We start from the raw sequence: 20,663 nt of genomic DNA, 5'->3' as shown, positions 1-20,663 counted from the left end.
GGTTCCACCTCAGGCCATGTTCCTTTATTTTCTCCCACCACTGCCTCTACACTGAAAGTGTCCAGGTGGAAAGAAACAGATGGGAGCTCACGGACGGGTGGAAATCTGCTTGTTATGGTCCTCATTACCAACACTTTGCCGCGGGGAAGGCTGAAAACAGGAATCCGAGTCGTATGGAAAAGTCTCCACTCTATTTGACCCATTCCCTGCTCATTGATTAAATCCTCCATTTTGCTTTCCATCATTATTCCTCCAAATGTCTTTGGAACCGACACAGACTCAAACTAGGTTTTACAGTGCTGGTGCTTTAATACAGACACATGACTTTGCCATATATTGCTTGTATCCTATACAGTCTTATAAATAGTGTTGCTTTCTAGCAGCAAACAAAAGCATAGATGTCGAACTTGGTTTTACATTCAGAGGTTTCTTGAAATACACACAAAAGGGATAAGAGTCCTCTCTGAAAAAAGTGACCTTACGATATTGCTCATGCTTTGAGGACAATTGGATTTCTCACTACTGCATACACACAATGGATGACATCATGCTAGCACCTGCGCACCATAATACTGTAAATAGAAACAACCAGAAGGATCATGCCGAGAGAGAAGGGTGTGCAGGGTGGGTGATGGATGTGAGAAAAGGAGACGATGCGCTTCGGAGTCAGTCTTATATCTTCGTGCACTGATCAGCATACTTTTATCTGAGTTCAAATGATCACATTCCCCAATGATCTGAAGCGCCGTCACAAAACAGCCATGCGGTTATATGATGAGAGAGGTAACAGGAAAAATACTGTCGATGAAGATCAACTGTGGGTATAGAAAGCATGTTGACATTAAAAATAGATAGTGCTTCTCATTACCAGTATATTTATGAGACTATTTGTTGATGTCCGATCTAGAAATGCAAATGTCTTAATTAAAACTATGCCTGCGGCAGTTTATTGACCAAATGGGTCAAATAGTTTGAAATGAGGCGAAACAAACCAAAGTACTGATATTGGAAATAAATATACTGCCGCGCTATAATTAACATTTACGTGAGAAACGTGTATAAAACAACATGTAAATGATTAGGTTTTGTCATTTCAAAGGAGAAACTTAAGATATTATTGTTTTGGTCCTGTTTTAAACCTTGAACGCTATTTGTTGAAAATACTATTGTATTTATATAAAAATTGTATTTTGAAAATACTTTTGCATTCCAAAAGCAGCTGCTATTGCTTTGACGATTATATATTTGACTAGGCCATGTAAACACCCGGAGACAAATACACTTAAAAGTCATAAACATGCACAAAATCAAACACTTTTTGGCATTTCAGATGGAACCATGGAACTTCACCTACAATGGAGTGATGTGCTGCGAAAAAGGGTTTTGTAAAAAGCCTGATGGTCTTGACCGAACTGTACTTTAAAATTATAAGGGCCCCCTGACTACTATTAATTTACACATTGTCAGATTCTCCCCTTTCCAGGAAAGAATTCTCTCAGAATATTTGTTTCACTTTAACATTTTCCTGGATGGCACTAAATCATCAATCATGAATGTATTCATTCATTCATTTGATAAACTAAATTGTATGCTATCATTCAGTAGGACAGCTAAGATTTGACATGCCAAATTGCCAATAATAAATTAAGGCTAACCCTCTTGAATTCGAATAAATGTACAATAATTTTCAATTACATTATTTAAAAAAACATATATTGTGAAAATGGCTACTCCGTTTTTTAAATAAACAGCTGAGTTTCATTAAGTGATGATAGCTTTGCGCTAAATATAGCACAAGATGGTTAGATTAGCACATATCCCCGAAGGCCTTCTCTGCTGGACTAAACACTAGCAGAATCAATGACCTACAGTACGTTTACAACCTAAATTACAATATTTGTTCTATTGTGAATTTATTCCCAATAGTTTATTCTCTTCATTTGCTAGCATGTTTATTGGCTGCAAGCCACTGTTTTAGATGGATGTTAGATCCTTTTTTATTTTTTTTTGTCCAATCTCTCATCTGCAATCATCTGCCTAGGACCTTCAGAATCAGTGCCGCTGACTGAAGCAATTTAAACTACATCAGCAATGGGACTGTTTTCTTAATCTATTGGCCTTCTAATTTTTTTTCAGACGGCCAGCTAGGCAATGTCAGCATTTTTCTGTCCTCCGATTGAATGGTGAGAGCAAGCCAAGTTCGAGTAGCAAAACATGTCTACAGCGATCTGCACACATTAATATGTTTAATAATCAGCATATATGATGTGTTTTTTTTAAACATTTGGTAATGTTTTGGCCATGGTCAGTGTTGTTTTGAGTTTTGTTTTGTCATGGTTTTTCTTGTGTGCCTTTTTTCATGTTCGCTTGTTAGCTTTTTGTTGCGACCTGTTCTCATCAACCTGGTCCCTTGTGTCTACCAATCAGATACCTCAGTCACTTGCTATTTGTCCATGTGCTCTTTGGTGTTGTCAATTTGCCTGGATTTACAATCATTTCTCAAGTATAAAACATACTTGAATATAACACGCACCCTCAAATCGAAGTCCATTAATTTAGGATTTTTAATGATTTGACATGCACTAATTTGCAATTGTGAGAATAAACGGATTAGAAAACGGATGGATGGAAATATTTTTTTTCTTGCGATTACGCCTGCTCCCCAGTCTTGGGTCCACCGCTTGCTACCATCAAATCACCAACCCACCAAAACCTCTTGACAGGTTTGTCAAGTTACGACACAGGTGTTGATTTTGAACTGCTCCAGATGTATGTACGTGGCAAGGTTGCGAGTGCTCTTATTTTAATTTTTTTGTGTGTATACTTCGTGATGGCTTGTGTAATTGTGATGTCAGAGAAAGTCCCCACCAAAGGTCCGCGTATAAAATGCATGGCCAGCCACCGACAGGAACCATATTCGCAAAGCTAAGCAGTAGCGTCATTTTGAGCGTACAGAACAAGAGGAAGCTATTGCTAAATTTTGACCCCTTTCTTTGAACTATCGTAGTTAAACTTGACAACATACTGAATATGTGGTGGCTTAAAAACAAATACACCAATGCATTGCTTTAAAAATCACCTTAGTGTCGGGACCGCTGTACCTTTTGATTATGATTTGATTTCCAAGATTGACTAACTACGGATACTAGTGTGAAAATAATGCTTGTGTTATTCCTTGGCTTTAGGTTGTGCTTGGGAAGAGTGAGCCTGGTGGAACATAAGACAGGTCTCACTCTGCCCGTCTTCTTCCGCGCCCGCTTTACATGAAGGACCATCTGGGCCCGGTGGTGAGCAACATGGCCGTGAGCGGCAGGGTCAGCGCCGCAACAGGTGACCTCATGCTTGGAGATGAACTGGGACTACACAAGTCAAACAAGCTTCCCTGAAAGCGCATCTTTCGGGAGTCCTGCCTCAGAGTCTCCCAGATGGAACTGACCTCCTGCTGGCAGTCGGACAGCGCCGTCAGGGCACACGTGTGGAAAGCTTCCCAGTGGCTGCGGCAAAGAAAGCATCATCAGATCAGCGTGTGCCAATCATCTGCCATATTACATAAACCAGAATTCATCTTTGCTGGCTGTCGGAGATTCATTTACTTGCCAACTATCCATCACTGCGATGGATGCGGTGGCTCACAGTAAGTCAAACTGAGCTTTAACTACCATGGCAACCGCTTCAGAGATATCGCGGATGATATTGCAAGTGGAAATTCTTCAACAGAAGGCTCGGCTGTAGATCGTTGTCTATGCCGGGGTGGTGAAGTGCAATAACAATGACAAAACAGTCACCGGAATTTCATTACCACTGCAGCAGAGTCATAAATTATTTAGATGAGTGGCTCAGTGTCTGAGCACCATTCATATCTGTCTTCTTCCTCTCGGATGATGGACTGTGCTCTTTGCTTTTGTCACGAGATGCAAAGCTTTCCCTGCATACGCGTTATTTTGCTCAGTCATGAATCATACTCACGGGAATGAAATGTACGATTGCACTATCTAATGAGATCCAGCACTGGAGTTGTATTAAGAATTCTCCCTTTCCAAACAAATAATTCTCAGTTTATAAAGCTTGTCATTTAAAAATGGTCTTTATAAGAGAGTTTGTAGTTCACAGTCGACGGCATTGCATAATTTGCCCCTCCAATGCAGCGAAATAAATAAACAAAGGGGGGGAAAAAACTGTAACAATAATACTGGATTTCGGAATGACGCTGTGCAGTTCTACATCTCGTTCGATTTGGAATTGTATTCACAATTTATCCATTCTCATTTCAGAAATGTGCAGTTCATGTTGTGTCACCTGCACACAGCCGCCACTCCCTTCTCACTGGTCACGTTTTCCTGATAGTTGTCCATGCTCTCCCCCAGCTCCAGGACACAGTCCGAGAAGTCCTTGTAAACATTCTCACAATTCACATCTGATGAATCTACCACCACGGAGCTGGACAGGAACACTGAAATGCAGATGCAGGTGACACCTTGTTACTCAATCAAATGAAGTAATAAAGCAATACATAATCTTGCACTACAGTGGAATATTTTGGCGGTTGTACAATTCTGACTTTGACCAAAAATCAACCTGCTATCAAGTCACAGACAAAGCAAACACAGAATGTTACTTTTTGTGAGGGTGGAGGGAAAGCAAAGAGGAAAAGTCTCCCCCGTTGCATTGTTGCGGGTTTTGTGCCAGTGGCTGCCTCCACTTGCCGGACAATTCACAAATTCTCTCAGTGCATTGACTTCTCAGCTTCTTTACAGTTCGGTATTTGATACAGCGGCTCACAGACAATCTGCATCCTGATGTGACGTTTAATCACTGTTGCTGGTGAAGCTCCTCTCTCCCGTTGATGATTTCATATGCCTGGTGGTATGTACAACTCCCTAATGGTGGCCTGCGTCACATCCTCAAGGATTTAATACCAATTATTTTTTTAACCCTTATGTGAGGCACTAACTGGGTCAATTGCACTTTGCTTCGCTCTGCTTTGCGTTGCTGTGCTCGGCGCTGCTGCCTGGCTTCACGTTACGGTACTTTGGCGCAGCCCCACAGTAAGACCGATGGCTCCCAATGGCCTTTGCACTCACGATTTTGCAGATGGGGGTGAATGGGTGGACTGGATGCTAATAAAAGGGCCATATCTTAACGTGCGATTTTGAAGGGGTTGGCTCATTTAATTTTTGCACCATCATATGTTGGTATTTCATCAGTTGAGTTCCGTGGTTATTTTCAATTTTGTGCATTTGCTTTTATTATTTTTGGATTTGTCAAAGCCTTTTCAGGGCTGGAACCGTACGGTGGTGGTCCTGCTGGTGGTGTCACTTTGGTTGTGGTGCTACTTTGGTCCTTTTTGGGGAGAATATTGAGTGTTCAATTAACATGCCATGCATATTTTTCAAATGTGGGAGGAAACCGGAGTACCTGAAGAAACCCCACGCAGGCACAGGGAGAACATGCAAACTCCACACAGGAAGGCCGGAGCCAGAATTGAATCCTGCACCTCTACACTGTGAGGCGGACGCGCTAACCGGCATTGCACTTTGCTGCCCTACTTCTTGCTTTCCTTCTTTTAAAATTAGTGTCAAACTAGTGTGCTGCTATCTAGTGGTTGACTGGTACCACAGCCAAAATCAAGAGGAGGCAGAAGAAAATAGCTATGAACCGTATCAAAACATAATCAGAGTTATGCTATTTTAGTGTGTGCGTGTGTGTGTGTTGGCAAATCCAAAACAATAACCAGATAATTTCGTGCATTTTAGGGGTGCAGAGATTCAATTTAGGGGCTCGGAATGCCCGTGGACTGACCTTATGATTCTTTTCTAATGTGATTCAATCTTTACATGACCCTTCCAAAGATTCCACACATAAAATCATTAAAGCACTTCATTCAACCCCCCCCCCCCTCCCGAAGCTTGCCCTTAAAATGACCTTTTGGAAAAGGGCCAACCAAAAATAAGCCATCTCTAACATCCATTGAGCAAAACTTACAGGGACTCTTAACGTTCCTAACAAGCATACCTTTGCAGCCCGTCTGGCTCTTTGCTGTACTCCCGCTGACCACGTCTCAAGTAACATCTCCACCAGGCGTGTGTACAACATTGATGACACGTTTATGGCTGCGCGTAGGGAGATTAAAAAAAGATACAGCACGAAGGTAGCTGGAAATGTCTTACCTAGAGCAAAGCAGAGTATCTCCTCGATCTTGGTCGACGTGAACAATCCCATTATCATCCCATTTCAATCCACGCTGAGTGGGCGATCGTGAATCCAATTAGAATAAAGGGTACTCATGAAACTGGACTTTTAAAAAAAAAGCGCTGGGCAAATTAGCTGGCCATATTTTATACGAGTCGTGTATCAGTACAAAAGGGGTGGAAAAAATAGACTGGTGGGTGTGTGCGTGAAGCCCTTCCCTGCTCTGGTCGAGATGACGTTGTCTGCCCCCCCCCCCCCCACACACACACACACACCTCCTCCTCCAAACGGGCGCTGAGCTCAACGCCCCACTCTCAGAGCCGGACAGCCCCCTCCATCCTCCATCCCTCCCCCCTGCTACCTTGATGCATCAAACATTCAGCACACTGATCCTGTATCAGTCTTTTCATCTGCTTATCTCCATGCAGGATGTGTTAATAATAGAAAAGGATGCTAAACCATCAAAGACTTCAAATGCCACAAAAGGAAATCCGTCCGATTGTTTTGGCGTCACATTTATTCTTCTCAAAAATGTGTTTGAACAGCCCCCATTAAAGAGTCCGCAGAAACCTTTAAGACACCAAATGGAATTTTCCAACAACCTGGAGTAAAATCTGTTTGTTCGAATTGCAGCTGCCACCACCCCACCACATTTGAAATGTTACTTCAAGGGCAAAATGTATATATTTTTAAAATCATAATTTCATTGCACTGTTGTACACCGTGCAATTCCGATAAAAATTCAAATTACATTTGTTGGGCTTTGTGAGGTCCTGTGAAATGGCACAGAGAGATATGGCACATAGTGAGGATCCATTTGTCTCATTATGGTAACTGCACAGCATTTCTATGCCAAGATGCTTTCAGCCACACCCATTTCCTGCCCTCTTTTTGACATTCACACATAAACATTCACACTGTTACAAAAAAAAAAAAAAAAAAAAACATTCAAATGAATGACAATTCAGTTCAGCTAGTGTCGAGGTGGCAACTCTGAGAGTCGCGGATCAGAAATTGAAGTCCAAACGCTGTTTTCCATCACGCATCAGACATGTGCGAGGAAAAGAGCTTTGAAATCCTCATGGACTTCATGTTGATTGAGGGCAAAGCAACAGCTTTATTGATCCACTCCAGCTGCCCGCTTGGCTCGTTTCCGTGGCGAAGTTTTGGGCGAAGCTTTGTCTATAAGATAGAAAGCACATATTTGGAAAATGAATGTCAGTGGAAAATGGCAAGACAGATTTCCTGTTGGCGATTGGGGGGTGGGTGCCAGGAACCTACTCATGACATTGAGAGTCTCCTGAGGAATCCAGCTGATGTCCACATCGTTCATTCCGCCAGTGCCCTTCTCTAACTTTACCGGGATTCTCTTTTTCTGAAAAACAGAATTAACAACTGTCTTCGTATTCAACGAAAAATAGTGTTAGCGCCTTTCGTGAACATAGACCAGACAACTCTAAGTGCGTCTCCGAGCTAGATTGCGGTTTCCTGCTTACAGCTGTGTTCCATCCAAAGCATTAAGATGACTTCAAAAAATATTGTAACAGCTAGAGCCTCTATCATCATGTTTTACGAAGACAAAACGTTGAGAACATTAAAATGATTAAAGGAATGAAAAAGAAACCAAAAACATTTAAACAGTCATCCAGAAACAGAAAGGGTGATGCCCATTACAGGAACGATGATGTCCAGAAGGAGTTACGCCCCGCTTAGGATATAAAAGACGCTGCTTTTGCACATTTGTGCCTTGACCACAACGATTGCTTGTATCACACTTGTGCCCTGAACGTTCAGTAAAGCCTCTTGCAAGAACTTCTCCAACAAGTACCATTGGAACCTCTGAATTCAACAAAAATTTCCAAAGCGAATATGCCTCTAAAAGTTGTGCAAAACAGGGTCATTTGAACCAGCACGTGATATACATTCGGACTTCCCAGATCAGCGGGCATTTAACTACTAACTCCATATCAAACCTCATTTGCATTTCAGACTATTTAACAGTTTAACATTGAATAAACATGTTTAAAAAACTGAGCATTTCTGAATGGATTGTTTTCAACCATTAGACTTACATTTCATAGATTCATAGTTGATTAAAAAAAAAAAAGACTTACCGTCCTTGATTCCAGGACCTGGTATATCGCAAAGAGCATCAGCGCCACCAGGCCGGTAAGGAAGATGTACATAAACACTCTGCAAGTACATGACATCATAGTCATTAGTGTGTGTCCATTGTTCTAAGTGTAAGAAACATTTCTCTCTGTTTAAAGCCATTCGGTGGGCAATCTATCAAGTCAGCAATTGATGAATGGAGCATGTTGAAATACATCTGCAAAATATGCAATGAACAAATAGATGGAAAAAAAAGAGTACAAACAGGAGACACAGTCCATTCATCATATTTTTGAAGGAAACTGAACAAAGGGGTTTGGACTACATCTTGTTCAGTCAGGTATGCCTGCCTGACTAAAAACACTCTGTTTTGCCACCAATCAGCATAATTACATCAGTTCTGTGAAAAAAAAGGTTTAAGCTATGGATGCCCACTTACTCACAATATATGCATTTTTATGTATCTAATAATCCACATTCCAAACAAGCTCCTGATTTAGGATTTTGGGAGGCATACGATGATGAGTTTCTGTGGATTTTGTTGCACTGAAAAATCAGACAGACCAATTTCACACCTCCTTTTACGGTTTGGTACGACAACACGTTGGGGAATTGAGGGCTGGGACTGTCTGTGGGTATCATGTGGAAAATTACCTACGAATTGTTTACACGATGCAGAGATATAAAAATAAGGCTTTTGTCACAAATATCAAGAAAGGAATGTCTTACGTTTCACCATCCAGGCCTTCTTCTTTTTCAATGATGGTGACAGTCTGGTTGTAAATGGCCGTCTGAAACACAATGCCCTGCAAGACAATTGTAAACATCGGGAAGAAGCGATTAGCTATTTCAGATACTCGTATCTTTGGAACTGAACTTACACGAACCGTACAAAGTTGTTGTGCTAAGTATATCCGAAGCCTCTTAACCAAACAGCTTTCCACACGTTAGCTAAATAACGCTTAACCGGAATAGGAATGAATGGACTCGATGGACAAACAGACACTGTACTCTCTAACCTCGGTGTCATGATAGTTGAGGAGAATAACAAGACCAAATGGACGACCGGCCATGGGCTGAGCTGGGATGAAAGAGTATTCGAAGGAGGCCTGCGCGCCCGGATGAACCACCGTGCTCAGAGGCAAAGCTGTGAACTACAACAAACATATGAAATAGAATTTCATTAAAAAAGCTGCCTTGTTCATTCTGGCAAACTCGTCAGTTACCGATCGTTGAAATTTCCATTATGCAGAAGTGATTGTTAATTGTTTAATGAAGCCATTCATGATGCACGGGAAATACACCGGCCGTTCGGGAAAATATGTTAATTCGACAGAAATTACCCGCCCTTGATACAGAGATTTATTGGCTTTGTAAAGGCCGATTTTTGGATAAACCCTTACAATAGATTGTCCAGGGTGCCTCCATCAGAATATACATACACAGTATTAACATTCACAGGCAGATATAAATAATTACGATAGACTGAACTTGCAATGCAAAAAAAAAAAAAAAAAAAGTGCTGGGAGGTTTTGAATGGTTGGTTCTGACTCACATTCTGAACGTAGAACTGGAAGTCCTGAGGGTAACGGAAGGTTGCTTCTAAGGAATCAACGGTGAAATCCTGACTTCCCTTATTGGTGAAGCCCACCAGAAACCTCACAATTTCATTAGCGGGAAACTCTAAAGTATTCAGACAAGGAGATGAGTATTAAAATACAGTGGCGAGCCCCCTCTATCAAAATCGGATTCACCTTCTCCTGTCGTGAAGACAATGGTTGTGTCGGCATCAGCGTGAGATGTTAACAATTTATCATCTCCTTCGGAGTCGTCGTCATCCCCTTCCTGGCGTACAACGCAACGTGACATTAAAGGTAGAGTGGGAAATAACACTGCTTAACTGTTAATTACGTTACGTGCCGAGCTTTGGATCTGTTCTTCCTCCACCGGCATCTCTTCTTCTTCATCTTCTTCCTCCTCATCGACAGATGCATCTGGGTCAACGTCCTCGGCAGATTCAGTATTGGCGGACACTCGGCCTGCACGGCAATGAAAAAGAAAGGAAATCTGATTTAAACCTTGTAATTTTGTTCTCCTTGATACATTGAGGACAAGTGAATGTTCATGTATTGGCAGCTAAATCTCATTTTGAAAAGACAATTGACTTTTGTGAACAATATTTCCAATGAACGTGAATGACCACTAGCACGGTTTCATCTTGCTACAGCACTGTTTGATGATATGCACACACACACTGCTCACCTGCAAAAAAAATAAAAAATCTACCTCAGGCAAAGAGACTGTGTACAGTACTTTTTTCTAAATAATTGCACCTACCTGTATATAGAATCAATTCTCAGATGCTTTGGATCGGTTAGTTGCACTCCATGAGTAAATTAGAAAAACAGAAGCATTTGTCATAAACAACGTGATTATTCATTAGAATTATTTAATCCACTTTATGAATGCATTATTTGGTCAAATTCCTATTTGAGCAATTCCTATTAGACATTAATACAGCGGCCGAGTGGGGCGGCTTGACCTATGACGTCAGACAACGCTCCAAATACAAGTTAGCGTTTCCCCACACTATGGTGACGTGTCCCATCAAGCGTGAGCACCGAAGTGTTGCTATATCCACACACTTCAACTTTAAACAGACGAATATAAAACATCCGATTCCTCGCTGGCGAATCAATTCACCTCTGCGTGAGCACGCATGCGATAAAACCTCACGCTTCACACAAACAGACGTCGATAACGTTCATTCATTCCAAACGACGAATGGTAAACCTTGACTGGAGGCGATCAACGTCCATGAAGTTTATAGTTTCAGATAATGAAGAAAAGTAGTTTAGAATGCGCACACCTAACTGGTGGCTTCGCATCTTCTCGTAGTAAATATGCCACGTCGATGTATTTTGTCTAATTCACATTTTAACAGCACAAAAGTAAAAGCACGGCAACACGCAGTCTGAAAAGAATTTACCCATGGATATCAAGCCGCAGGGGAAAGCCAGGAGGAGCAGCAACAGCACTTTTGATCCAAAAGTGAACATTTTTGCAGCGTGCTTGCAAACTGAAGTTAGTTACACATCAGCGTTCAGCAGAAAAGAGAGACGCGGTTGAGAGGGGCGTGGCTAAGAAAAGTTAGACCCGCCCATTGTCAGTCCTTAGAGGAGGTGGCCAGAAACTTAAAACGTCTTGCCAGAGTTCAAGTACAGACGACCCCCGAATACTCACGATTTGGCACCCGCGGATTCACCTATTCGCATATTGGCGGTTAATCAGAATTTTTAAAAAATATATGTTTTTGGGGGTGGGGGGGGGGCTGGAGGAAGAGTGCTCCTGATGTGCAATAACAACATAGTGACACCTCATTCAATTTTGAGCATCATATTTAGCATCATACATCGAATCAATCAATCAATCAATCAATCAATCAAACTTTATTTTTATAGCACTTTTCATACATAAAAATGCAACTCAAAGTGATGTACAGTTAAAACATTTCAAAATTACACCATAAAAAGAGGAAACCCCCCTCAACATACACAAATACAAATATCCCCACAAGCAAACCTATATTCCCACACACACACACATGCACACAAACATACGAACCTTGCACACATAGCCTAATGATCCTGATATTAAAAAAGAGATGGCAAGCCACGGGCGGCTCGGTAGTCCAGTGGTTAGCACGTCGGCTTCACAGTGCAGAGGTACCGGGTTCGATTCCAGCTGCGGCCTCCCTGTGTGGAGTTTGCATGTTCTCCCCGGGCCTGCGTGGGTTTTCTCCGGGTACTCCGGTTTCCTCCCACATTCCAAAAAACATGCATGGCAGGCTGATTGGACGCTCTAAATTGTCCCTAGGTGTGAGTGTGGGCGTGGATGGTTGTTCGTCTCTGTGTGCCCTGCGATTGGCTGGCAACTGATTCAGGGTGTCCCCCGCCTACTGCCCGAAGACGGCTGGGATAGGCTCCAGCACCCCCCGCGACCCTAGTGAGGATCAAGCGGTTCGGAAAATGGATAGATGGCAAGCCACAGAGAAACCATATGAGGAAGAAAAAAAACATTTAAATCTTGTATAAAAGTGCGTATAAGGAACATACAAATGCGATATCATTTGAACGCAGAACTTCAGATTGTGAAGCAGACGTGATGCTATACTAACTGTATTCAATAGTCAATTGACAATGTCCCTGTGACAGAAGGAGATAAATGTCATGCAATTCCATGAATGCCCCTGTCTATTTTTTGGTCTACTATTACTCTAATAATTTCATATCCCACTTATCCTGTTCACAGGGTTGTGAGTGACCTGGAGTCTCTCCCAGATGACTTTCAGGTGAGAGGTGGGCTACACCCCGGAAAGATCATCAGTGCATTCAGACAAATGACCGTTCATACTCACGTTAACACCAATGGACAATTTAGGGTTGTCAATTAACCCATGCATGTTTTTGAAATGCGGCCCGGTAGTCCAGTGGTTAGCACGTCGGCTTCACAGTGCAGAGGTACCGGGTTCGATTCCAGCTGCGGCCTCCCTGTGTGGAGTTTGCATGTTCTCCCCGGGCCTGCGTGGGTTTTCCCCGGGTGCTCCGGTTTCCTCCCACATTCCAAAAACATGCGTGGCAGGCTGTTTGAACACTCTAAATTGTCCCTAGGTGTGAGTGTGAGCGCGGATGGTTGTTCGTCTCTGTGTGCCCTGCGATTGGCTGGCGACCGATTCAGGGTGCCCCCCGCCTACTGCCCGGAGACAGCTGGGATAGGCTCCAGCACCCCCCGCGACCCTCGTGAGGATCAAGCGGTACGGAAGATGAATGAATGAATGAATGTTTTTGAAATGTCTTAGGAAGTCAAAGTACCTGGAGAAAAACATACAAAAACAGGGAGAACATGGTAACTTCACACAGGAAGGCCGTAGATTAAAACCCGCAAGGTCAGAACTGTGAGGCGGATACACTTTTACACTCTGCTAACCAAGTATCGCTGCAGTAAAAACAAAATGCAACCTTTAGATACCATATTTCTTTTGGCATATATCTTGGTTTAAACCTTTCCGGGCTGTCAACCTTTGATAGCAGCAATGATCAAAATATGTCTGTTTGAGTAGGTTCAGCTGCAACACATTTTTTTTTTGTTTTAGTCAGGATTTTTCTGCACCTGCTTTTCTTGATGTTGTCAATTATTACAGTTTCACAACCAGTTTTCTACTTTTTGACATGGTGTTTATTCTCAGCCTGTGGTTTACTGCAAAAGTGCACTTCCTGTGTCTTTTTTTCCCTCATATGTACCATCCCTCAAAGACGACAACAGTTGCTTGCAAGTCACTTTCTCGAAAGCGAGCGAGTAAACTGTCTGTTTGCGATCAGAGAATCATGACCATGAAAAACTGTTCTTATAGCACAATCCCACAAGGTAAGTGTTGAAATAGATAAATAGATATAGAAGTACAGTATATACTGTGTGTATATATACAGTATATATCCTAAATACTACTTTACCTACAGACTAATATAAGAGCTGTTGTGATAGTTCTGCTTTTACGCCGTACTTGCCATATTAAGTGTGTCACACGTCGTTTCTAATGATTATTATGTGGGTCTTTGTTGTCACATTGCTGCTCATTTTTAAAAAGAGCAAAAGCTCATCACAACACCTGGTTGTGCAGTAGGTTATCCAGGAATAAAAAAGACAAGTGAAATATTTATTGGCATGATTATTTTGTTGAAAGTAGGACATATCTAATAAAAGCATAGTCAATGTATTTTTCTCCTCTCTTTTGACAGATTGGAACCCTTTTTGTATGCCACCTTTATTCTGGGTGACCAGTGCATTACTGGTACTCTCATTGTTTGGCAATATTCTTTTTTGTGTTTTAAAATCATGTCTCTCAGGTAATCAATTTCTTCCGCTTTAAATCAAATGAAGAAATGTATTTTAATCATCTTAATTTGATTTGTTCTTTCGTATGATTGATTAGAGAAAAAAACTTATTGGTCAAGGAAAAGACGAAGGTATTTACATTTGACCTGATCAAAAGAAGATTTTATGCACTTCAAAAAAAAAATCCAGCCAAGCCATTTGAAAATAAATTAAACCTCCTTTTATGTGCTGTTTTAGTCAGAGTCTTCAACAGATGCAAGATTCTCCAATATATGGAAACGTTAGCTCCATGCAAACTAGTAAGTGATTTTAAGAAATGTCCTCTTCCATTATGGATTTGTGTTGTCTTTCAAGTATTTCATCTCTCCGTCCTCAGGCACAACTGCGATTTCTGAAATCAACCCTCCACACGTGACGGTTAGTTCGTCATCTTTGAGGGATCAACTGAGCTCAAACTCCGAGTTGCAGGTTTTAAATTAATTTTATTTTTTCATGTCTGAAAAATAATTGCATATCCTATCATCATCACATTTGATAAGAAATCTAAGAACTGAGCTCTATGGCCACTGTGGACTCGTCTACTTTACAGTCATTCTTTCTATAAATAATTCCAAAAGGCTAAATAGAGCTTAACACTCTTTAAAGAATGGATACAAAAACAGTAGAGTCCAACTTTCTTGCAGAAACAATGAAAAGCAATTTAGCACATTGATCTTCAACTGTAAACGTGCAGTTACAAATAAAGCTGCACCATCTACTATATATTAAATATCCATCCATCCATTTTCCGAACCGCTTGATCCTCACTAGGGTCGCGGGGGGTGCTGGAGCCTATCCCAGCTGTCTTCGGGCAGTAGGCGGGGGACACCCTGAATCGGTCGCCAGCCAATCGCAGGGCACACAGAGACGAACAACCATCCACGCTCACATTCACACCTAGGGACAATTTAGAGCGTTCAATCAGCCTGCCACGCATGTTTTTGGAATGTGGGAGGAAACCGGAGTACCCGGAGAAAACCCACGCAGGCCCGGGGAGAACATGCAAACTCCACACAGGGAGGCCGGAGCTGGAATCGAACCCGGTACCTCTGCACTGTGAAGCCGACGTGCTAACCACTGGACTACCGGGCCGCCCTATATATTAAATAGATACATGTAAATACTGCGCAATAATCAAGCACATTATATGAGGCAATTACATTGAGATTATATTTCTTTCCCCTTTTCAGCCACAAACTACCGACTGCTATGCCAACCTAAGCCTCAAGGGCCCTCAGACCAAGTCTGCTTGCAGCTCTTCTCAGATTCAGTACTCAACCTTGCTTCAGTCTGATGAGTCGAGAGACGAAGAGAAAGGAAATGTGCGTTCCGCTACCACTGTGTCGGATGTGTATGCTTCTGTGCAAACAAAGCGCACCAAAACAACTGATAAGGCAGAGAGTGCCAAAGACCACGCCAATCACATTTGACAGTGGTTGCGACAGGTTTGAAGTGTAGTGTCAACCTCCAACCACTAGATGACACAGTTGTTCATTGATTTGTTGCAGTCCTTTCCGGTAAAACTGCTTTAGCATAAGTTTTTGTTTGCCCGCGCATGTGTGTGAGCATGAGGATGCACGCGTGCGTGTGTGTGCGTGTGTGCGTGTGTGTGTGTGTGTGTGTGTGTGTGTGTGTGTGTGTTTCATTATTTTTTTTGTAATAATAATCTGTTTGTGTGATGTAGTTGACACCACCCAATCCTAGTTTGGGGCTGAAATCAATAGTAAAAATTTCTAACACATTTTGATGAGTTTTATTAGGCCAATAGCAACTCTGGCTTCCCCTCTGCCTCTCCTCTTGAAGTCATTTTCTTTTGCCCACAAAAATTCAAGTGGAAGTGTCAGCAGTCACCTAAAATTTCTTATCCTAAAACATACAAACCAGGTTAGAAATGAAGTCAGGGTCCGACAGTAACGGTAGCCTTATGAACCACCATGCGACTGTGATGGGCCAGCCCAAGTTCACCGATGATGGCCCAATTTGGTCATTAGCACAACTTTCAGAAAAATCATCATAAAAATAATAACCACAAAATAATTTGTAACGTTGTATGTAATATTAGCTATGTTTATGAATTAAGGATAAGGATCAGCAATATGTCACTTTTTTTCTGAAACGTTATAGCTCTAAATTGCAATGGATGGTAAAATCTGTACTGTGCAAGCTTTTATAGATCAAACTTAAAAACAAAAAGTGAACATATCTCGAAAGCCTGATGCGTGGGGGGAAAAAGTGAAGACGTTTTTGTTTTAGCTCAGTGTTAAAAATTTGTTTAGGAATACATTAATCCATCTCTGATTAAAACTTGCTGTTTACCAGGGTAATATGCTGTATTTAAAGGGATGCATTGAGTAGTTTAACCTGTTTAATGATATCGTTTGAATAGCTTTTGATTCACCCTTTCTTTGTCTTCTTATCATAATGATTATTTTGTATAATTCTATTTACCTGTCCTGGCATCAGTCATAATTTTAGAAATTAACTTTGTTAATCATGATGGATAAATAAATACTGTACTGTAGTCAATTACTCTCACTCTTGATTTTGTCTGTTCTCAACTCTCCTTTCAGTCTTAAGTGTTTTCTCATCATTGGTGTTTCCTGACAGTATTATCAAGATAGTTCACACTTGATTGATTGAGAGCGGCCCGGTCGTCCAGTGGTTAGCGCATAGACCTCATAGTGCACGGGTACCAGGTTCAATTCCAGCTGCGGCCTCCCTGTGTGGAGTCCGCATGTTCTCCCCGGGCCTGTGTGGGTTTTCTCCGGGTGCTCCGGTTTCCTCCCACATTCCAAAAACATGCATGGCAGGCTGATTGAACACTCTACATTGTCCCTAGGTGTGAGTGTGAACACGGATGATTGTTCGTCTCTGTGCCCTGCCATTGGCTGGCAACCGCGTGTCCCCCGCCTACTGCCGGAAGACAGCTGGGATAGGCTCCAGCACGCCCTGTGACCCTTGTGAGGATAAAGCGGTCCAAAAAATGGATGGATGATTGACTGATTCACTTCAAGTCAAACAACTGCTGTGTAACCAAAATTGTATTTTATGTATTTATTGTGCCTTTTTTATTGTGCCACAGCATGAGAGGAGAGAAATTTCCATTTACGAGGGATTAAAGTACAGCCACCACAATTTTAAACAACCTGTCACCTATCGGGCCCGGTGCTATTTAACCATTGTTATTAGCCTTTCTTATCTGATCAAATTGAGTATAAAAGGAGGTACTAGTTTAACCAAGCGAGTATGAGACCAGACCGTTGTTCATGCATGTTACCATGAAAGCGTCAAGAAGCTTACGAGTGCGTCTGCCAGCATTGGTGTTAGTGTTAGAAGTCGTCATCCTGACTCTTTATGCTGTCTTTGTCACTTATGACGACAACGCCAATGCCAAGCTGCAAAGCAACGAGACCAACCCGATGGACAATAGCGTGTATCGCGACTATCCTTTCTTCGCTGACGTCCAAGTGATGATCTTCGTAGGCTTCGGCTGCCTGTTGGCCTTCTGCCGATTCTACGGTTTCAGCGGAATGGTTTTCAACTTTCTGACGGCCACCTTTGCAATCCAGTGGGCGATCGTCATCCAAGGCTTCTTCCAGTTTTACCACGATGGGAAAATTCACCTTGGCGTTATCAACCTGCTCTACGCGGAGTTTGCATGCGCTGTGGTGCTCATCTCCTTCGGGGCCGTGCTCGGGAAGACCAGTCCGGTGCAGCTCCTGGTGATGGCTTTGCTGGAGATCCCCGTGTTCGCCGTGACAGAGTGGGCCGTGTTGAAATACATCCGCATAAACGATGCCGGTGGCAGCATTCTTATTCACTTGTTTGCCTGCTACTTTGGTCTCGGCGTGACATTTGTGCTGTATCGGCCAGCCCTCAATAACGGCCACTCCAAAGAAATCACCAGCTACCATTCGGACATCCTCTCTGTCATGGGAACCTTGTTCCTCTGGGTATTCTGGCCCTCATTCAACTCTGCGCTCACCTTAAAAGGTGACGATCAACACAGAGCAATCCTGCACACTTTTATCGGCCTGAGCTCGTCCACTCTCACTGCATTTGCACTTTCTACAGTGTTTAATAAGAGAGGCAAGCTCACAATGGCCGACATCCAGAACGTGACGTTGGCAGGTGGCGTGACAGTTGGAGCGTCAGTGGACATGATGATTTCTCCTTCGGCTGCCTACGCTTTGGGCATCATGGGCTGCACTGCTTGTTTTTTTGGATACAAGTACCTCAGCCCCTTTTTAGCACGACGCATGAGGATCCAGGACCAGTGCGGCATTCACAATCTGCACGGCCTCACGGGCCTCATTTCATCCACAGCCGGCATCTGCGCCATCCTGCTAGCCACTGAGGAAACCTACGGGCCCAGCATGTACCAGATCTTTTCCCACCGTGCTCCACCCGAGGGAGATCCAAAGCTGCTGGAGCTTCAGACGCTGATCCCCGGGTTGAAGCCAGGCTTGGGGCGTACGGCGCAAGAGCAGGCTCTGCACCAAGTCGCGGCGATCTTTTCCACCATTGCAGTTTCCGCTGTTGGCGGGGTGCTGACCGGTTTGGTCTTGAGGCTGCCATGCATGGCTTCCCCATCTGATGAGGACTGTTTTGATGATGAGGTGTTCTTTGATATGCCATCAGATTTTAATAGAGTGGAAGATATCAAGAACTCTATAACCGGCAATGATGGTGATGTCCATAAAAATAAATTAGCACCATGGAATCAAAGGTCTTTGCAGCCACACCAATGCTTCACTGCCATTCTGTTGGTAAATATGAGTCATTTATTGTGTGATCTTTTGCTACAGTCGATTTTATGATGTCAATCATTTTGACTGTTATTTCAATTGATTTCATACATTTTTAAAGTAAAGGTGCAGACTTTTTTTCCCCCAACACCTCTACATCAAACAAAATATTTTTGTTGCATCAGTCATCAATTTTTATGTCAACGATGTTGACTAAAACTAGGCAGAGGAGCAGTATAGCATATATGTGCACACCGTTTGAAGATTGCATGACTAATTTTTCACAGTCATGTCACTTTGATCATCAGTAGCCTACTTCTTTTTTGTTGTTGTTGTTTGTTGTTGTTTATTGTTTATTGAGCATATATAGTATACACAATAACAGGTTGACAAAAGTCAAACAAAAATTATGTAAGGAAAATTAGAAAGTAGATAAAAGAAGAAAACACACATCATCACAGTTGTATGCTCAAGGGAGTAGGAAGAAGTAAGTAACTTATCTAGTCCTACCCCTTATTTTGTAGCAATTTGATTTGATCATTTTTCAAAACAAAGAAGAAAAGAAAAATCTACATATCATCAAATGCTTTTACCCTTATGTATACTATACTATTCTATTTATACACCTTTTGATGAAAAGTGACTGATTTTCATCTGCTTCTGCAAAGTAATACCACTGTGTGTGATATTAATGTGCTGTATGCTTTGCCACCCGACTTACAAACTAAATTTGAATGTTCAAAAAATGACAACCTGTACTATCACGCAATTTAAGTCATTGATTGGTTTCATAGTCCAACAATCTGTAAGCTGTTAATAAAAGCCTAAACACTGGTGAGTTTGATTTGTCCAGAGAATGAATATCCAACATATAATATATTAGAGTATTGCACAGTTGCCAGCAAAGCTGTCAGTCTATGTTGTACTTTAAATTACTTCAATATCCACTTAACCTTGGTTAGCACGTCGGCTTCACAGTGCAGAGGTACCGGGTTCGATTCCAGCTCCGGCCTCCCTGTGTGGAGTTTGCATGTTCTCCCCGGGCCTGCGTGGGTTTTCTCCGGGTGCTCCGGTTTCCTCCCACATTCCAAAAACATGCATGGCAGGCTGATTGGACGCTCTAAATTGTCCCTAGGTGTGAGTGTGAGCGCGCATGGTTGTTCGTCTCTGTTTGCCCTGCGATTGGCTGGCAACTGGTTCAGGGTGTCCCCCGCCTACTGCCCGGAGACGGCTGGGATAGGCTCCAGCACCCCCCGCGACCCTAGTGAGGATCAAGAGGTTCGGAAAATGGATGGATGGATGGATCCACTTAACCTACTGTAGATAAGCTAGATAAGCTTCGAGAGGATTCTAAAATCTAACAAGAAGAAACAACAGCTACCACGAGTATTATAGCTAAGTACCGTTGATACAATTTTAAGAGTTTACAATTTTCCCTATCAAAGTTTGTTACTGTCTATAATCCAGCACCAGTTCACACTTAAGGCTCACATGTGTAGCCTGTTGTAAAAATATGTCACCAGGGATGGGACATTGTGATTTCCCATGAATGTTGCCGAATCACTTCAATAATCATTTAAAAACATAAACACTCGCATATATCAATTGAAATAAATTATCTGTTTCCTACCTTGTGAAATCATTGCTATTGTGAGACTACAGTAATGTGATCAATGTCATCAC

General features: G+C 42.3%; 3 protein-coding genes and 1 pseudogene across 3 annotated transcripts; 2 read left to right on the top strand and 2 right to left on the bottom strand.

The window, feature by feature from the left end:
- Positions 1 to 285: 285 nt before the first annotated feature.
- LOC147201232 (neuritin-like) lies at positions 286 to 6,415 on the bottom strand. Its single transcript, XM_086118601.1, has 3 exons — positions 6,168 to 6,415; positions 4,297 to 4,450; positions 286 to 3,494 (listed from the first exon to the last, which is right to left on the bottom strand). Exons 1-3 carry the CDS (start codon positions 6,223 to 6,225, stop codon positions 3,260 to 3,262), a joined length of 447 nt encoding a protein of 148 aa, XP_085974727.1. The 5' UTR covers positions 6,226 to 6,415; the 3' UTR covers positions 286 to 3,259.
- Positions 6,416 to 6,688: 273 nt separating this feature from the next.
- LOC147201231 (translocon-associated protein subunit alpha-like) lies at positions 6,689 to 11,426 on the bottom strand. The gene is made up of 9 exons (XM_086118838.1): positions 11,291 to 11,426; positions 10,218 to 10,340; positions 10,056 to 10,142; positions 9,857 to 9,984; positions 9,321 to 9,455; positions 9,031 to 9,107; positions 8,304 to 8,382; positions 7,471 to 7,564; positions 6,689 to 7,371 (listed from the first exon to the last, which is right to left on the bottom strand). The coding sequence occupies exons 1-9, from the start codon at positions 11,358 to 11,360 to the stop codon at positions 7,307 to 7,309; spliced, it is 858 nt and encodes a 285-aa protein (XP_085974964.1). The 5' UTR covers positions 11,361 to 11,426; the 3' UTR covers positions 6,689 to 7,306.
- A 2,213-nt stretch (positions 11,427 to 13,639) lies between these two features.
- On the top strand, positions 13,640 to 16,755 carry LOC147201230 (uncharacterized). The gene is made up of 6 exons (XM_086117897.1): positions 13,640 to 13,725; positions 14,097 to 14,204; positions 14,291 to 14,324; positions 14,431 to 14,492; positions 14,570 to 14,661; positions 15,423 to 16,755. Exons 1-6 carry the CDS (start codon positions 13,686 to 13,688, stop codon positions 15,660 to 15,662), a joined length of 576 nt encoding a protein of 191 aa, XP_085974023.1. The 5' UTR covers positions 13,640 to 13,685; the 3' UTR covers positions 15,663 to 16,755.
- A 743-nt stretch (positions 16,756 to 17,498) lies between these two features.
- Positions 17,499 to 19,774, top strand: LOC147201229 (ammonium transporter Rh type B-A pseudogene; annotated as a pseudogene).
- The last annotated feature ends 889 nt before the right edge of the window (positions 19,775 to 20,663 follow it).

Source organism: Hippocampus guttulatus, chromosome 8, assembly GCF_054856545.1.
Source record: "Hippocampus guttulatus isolate MCC_2025c chromosome 8, RoL_Hgut_1.0, whole genome shotgun sequence".
Lineage (NCBI taxonomy): Eukaryota > Metazoa > Chordata > Actinopteri > Syngnathiformes > Syngnathidae > Hippocampus > Hippocampus guttulatus.
Note: the sequence above shows the minus strand (reverse complement) of the source record. Positions and strands in the feature narration are given on the sequence as shown.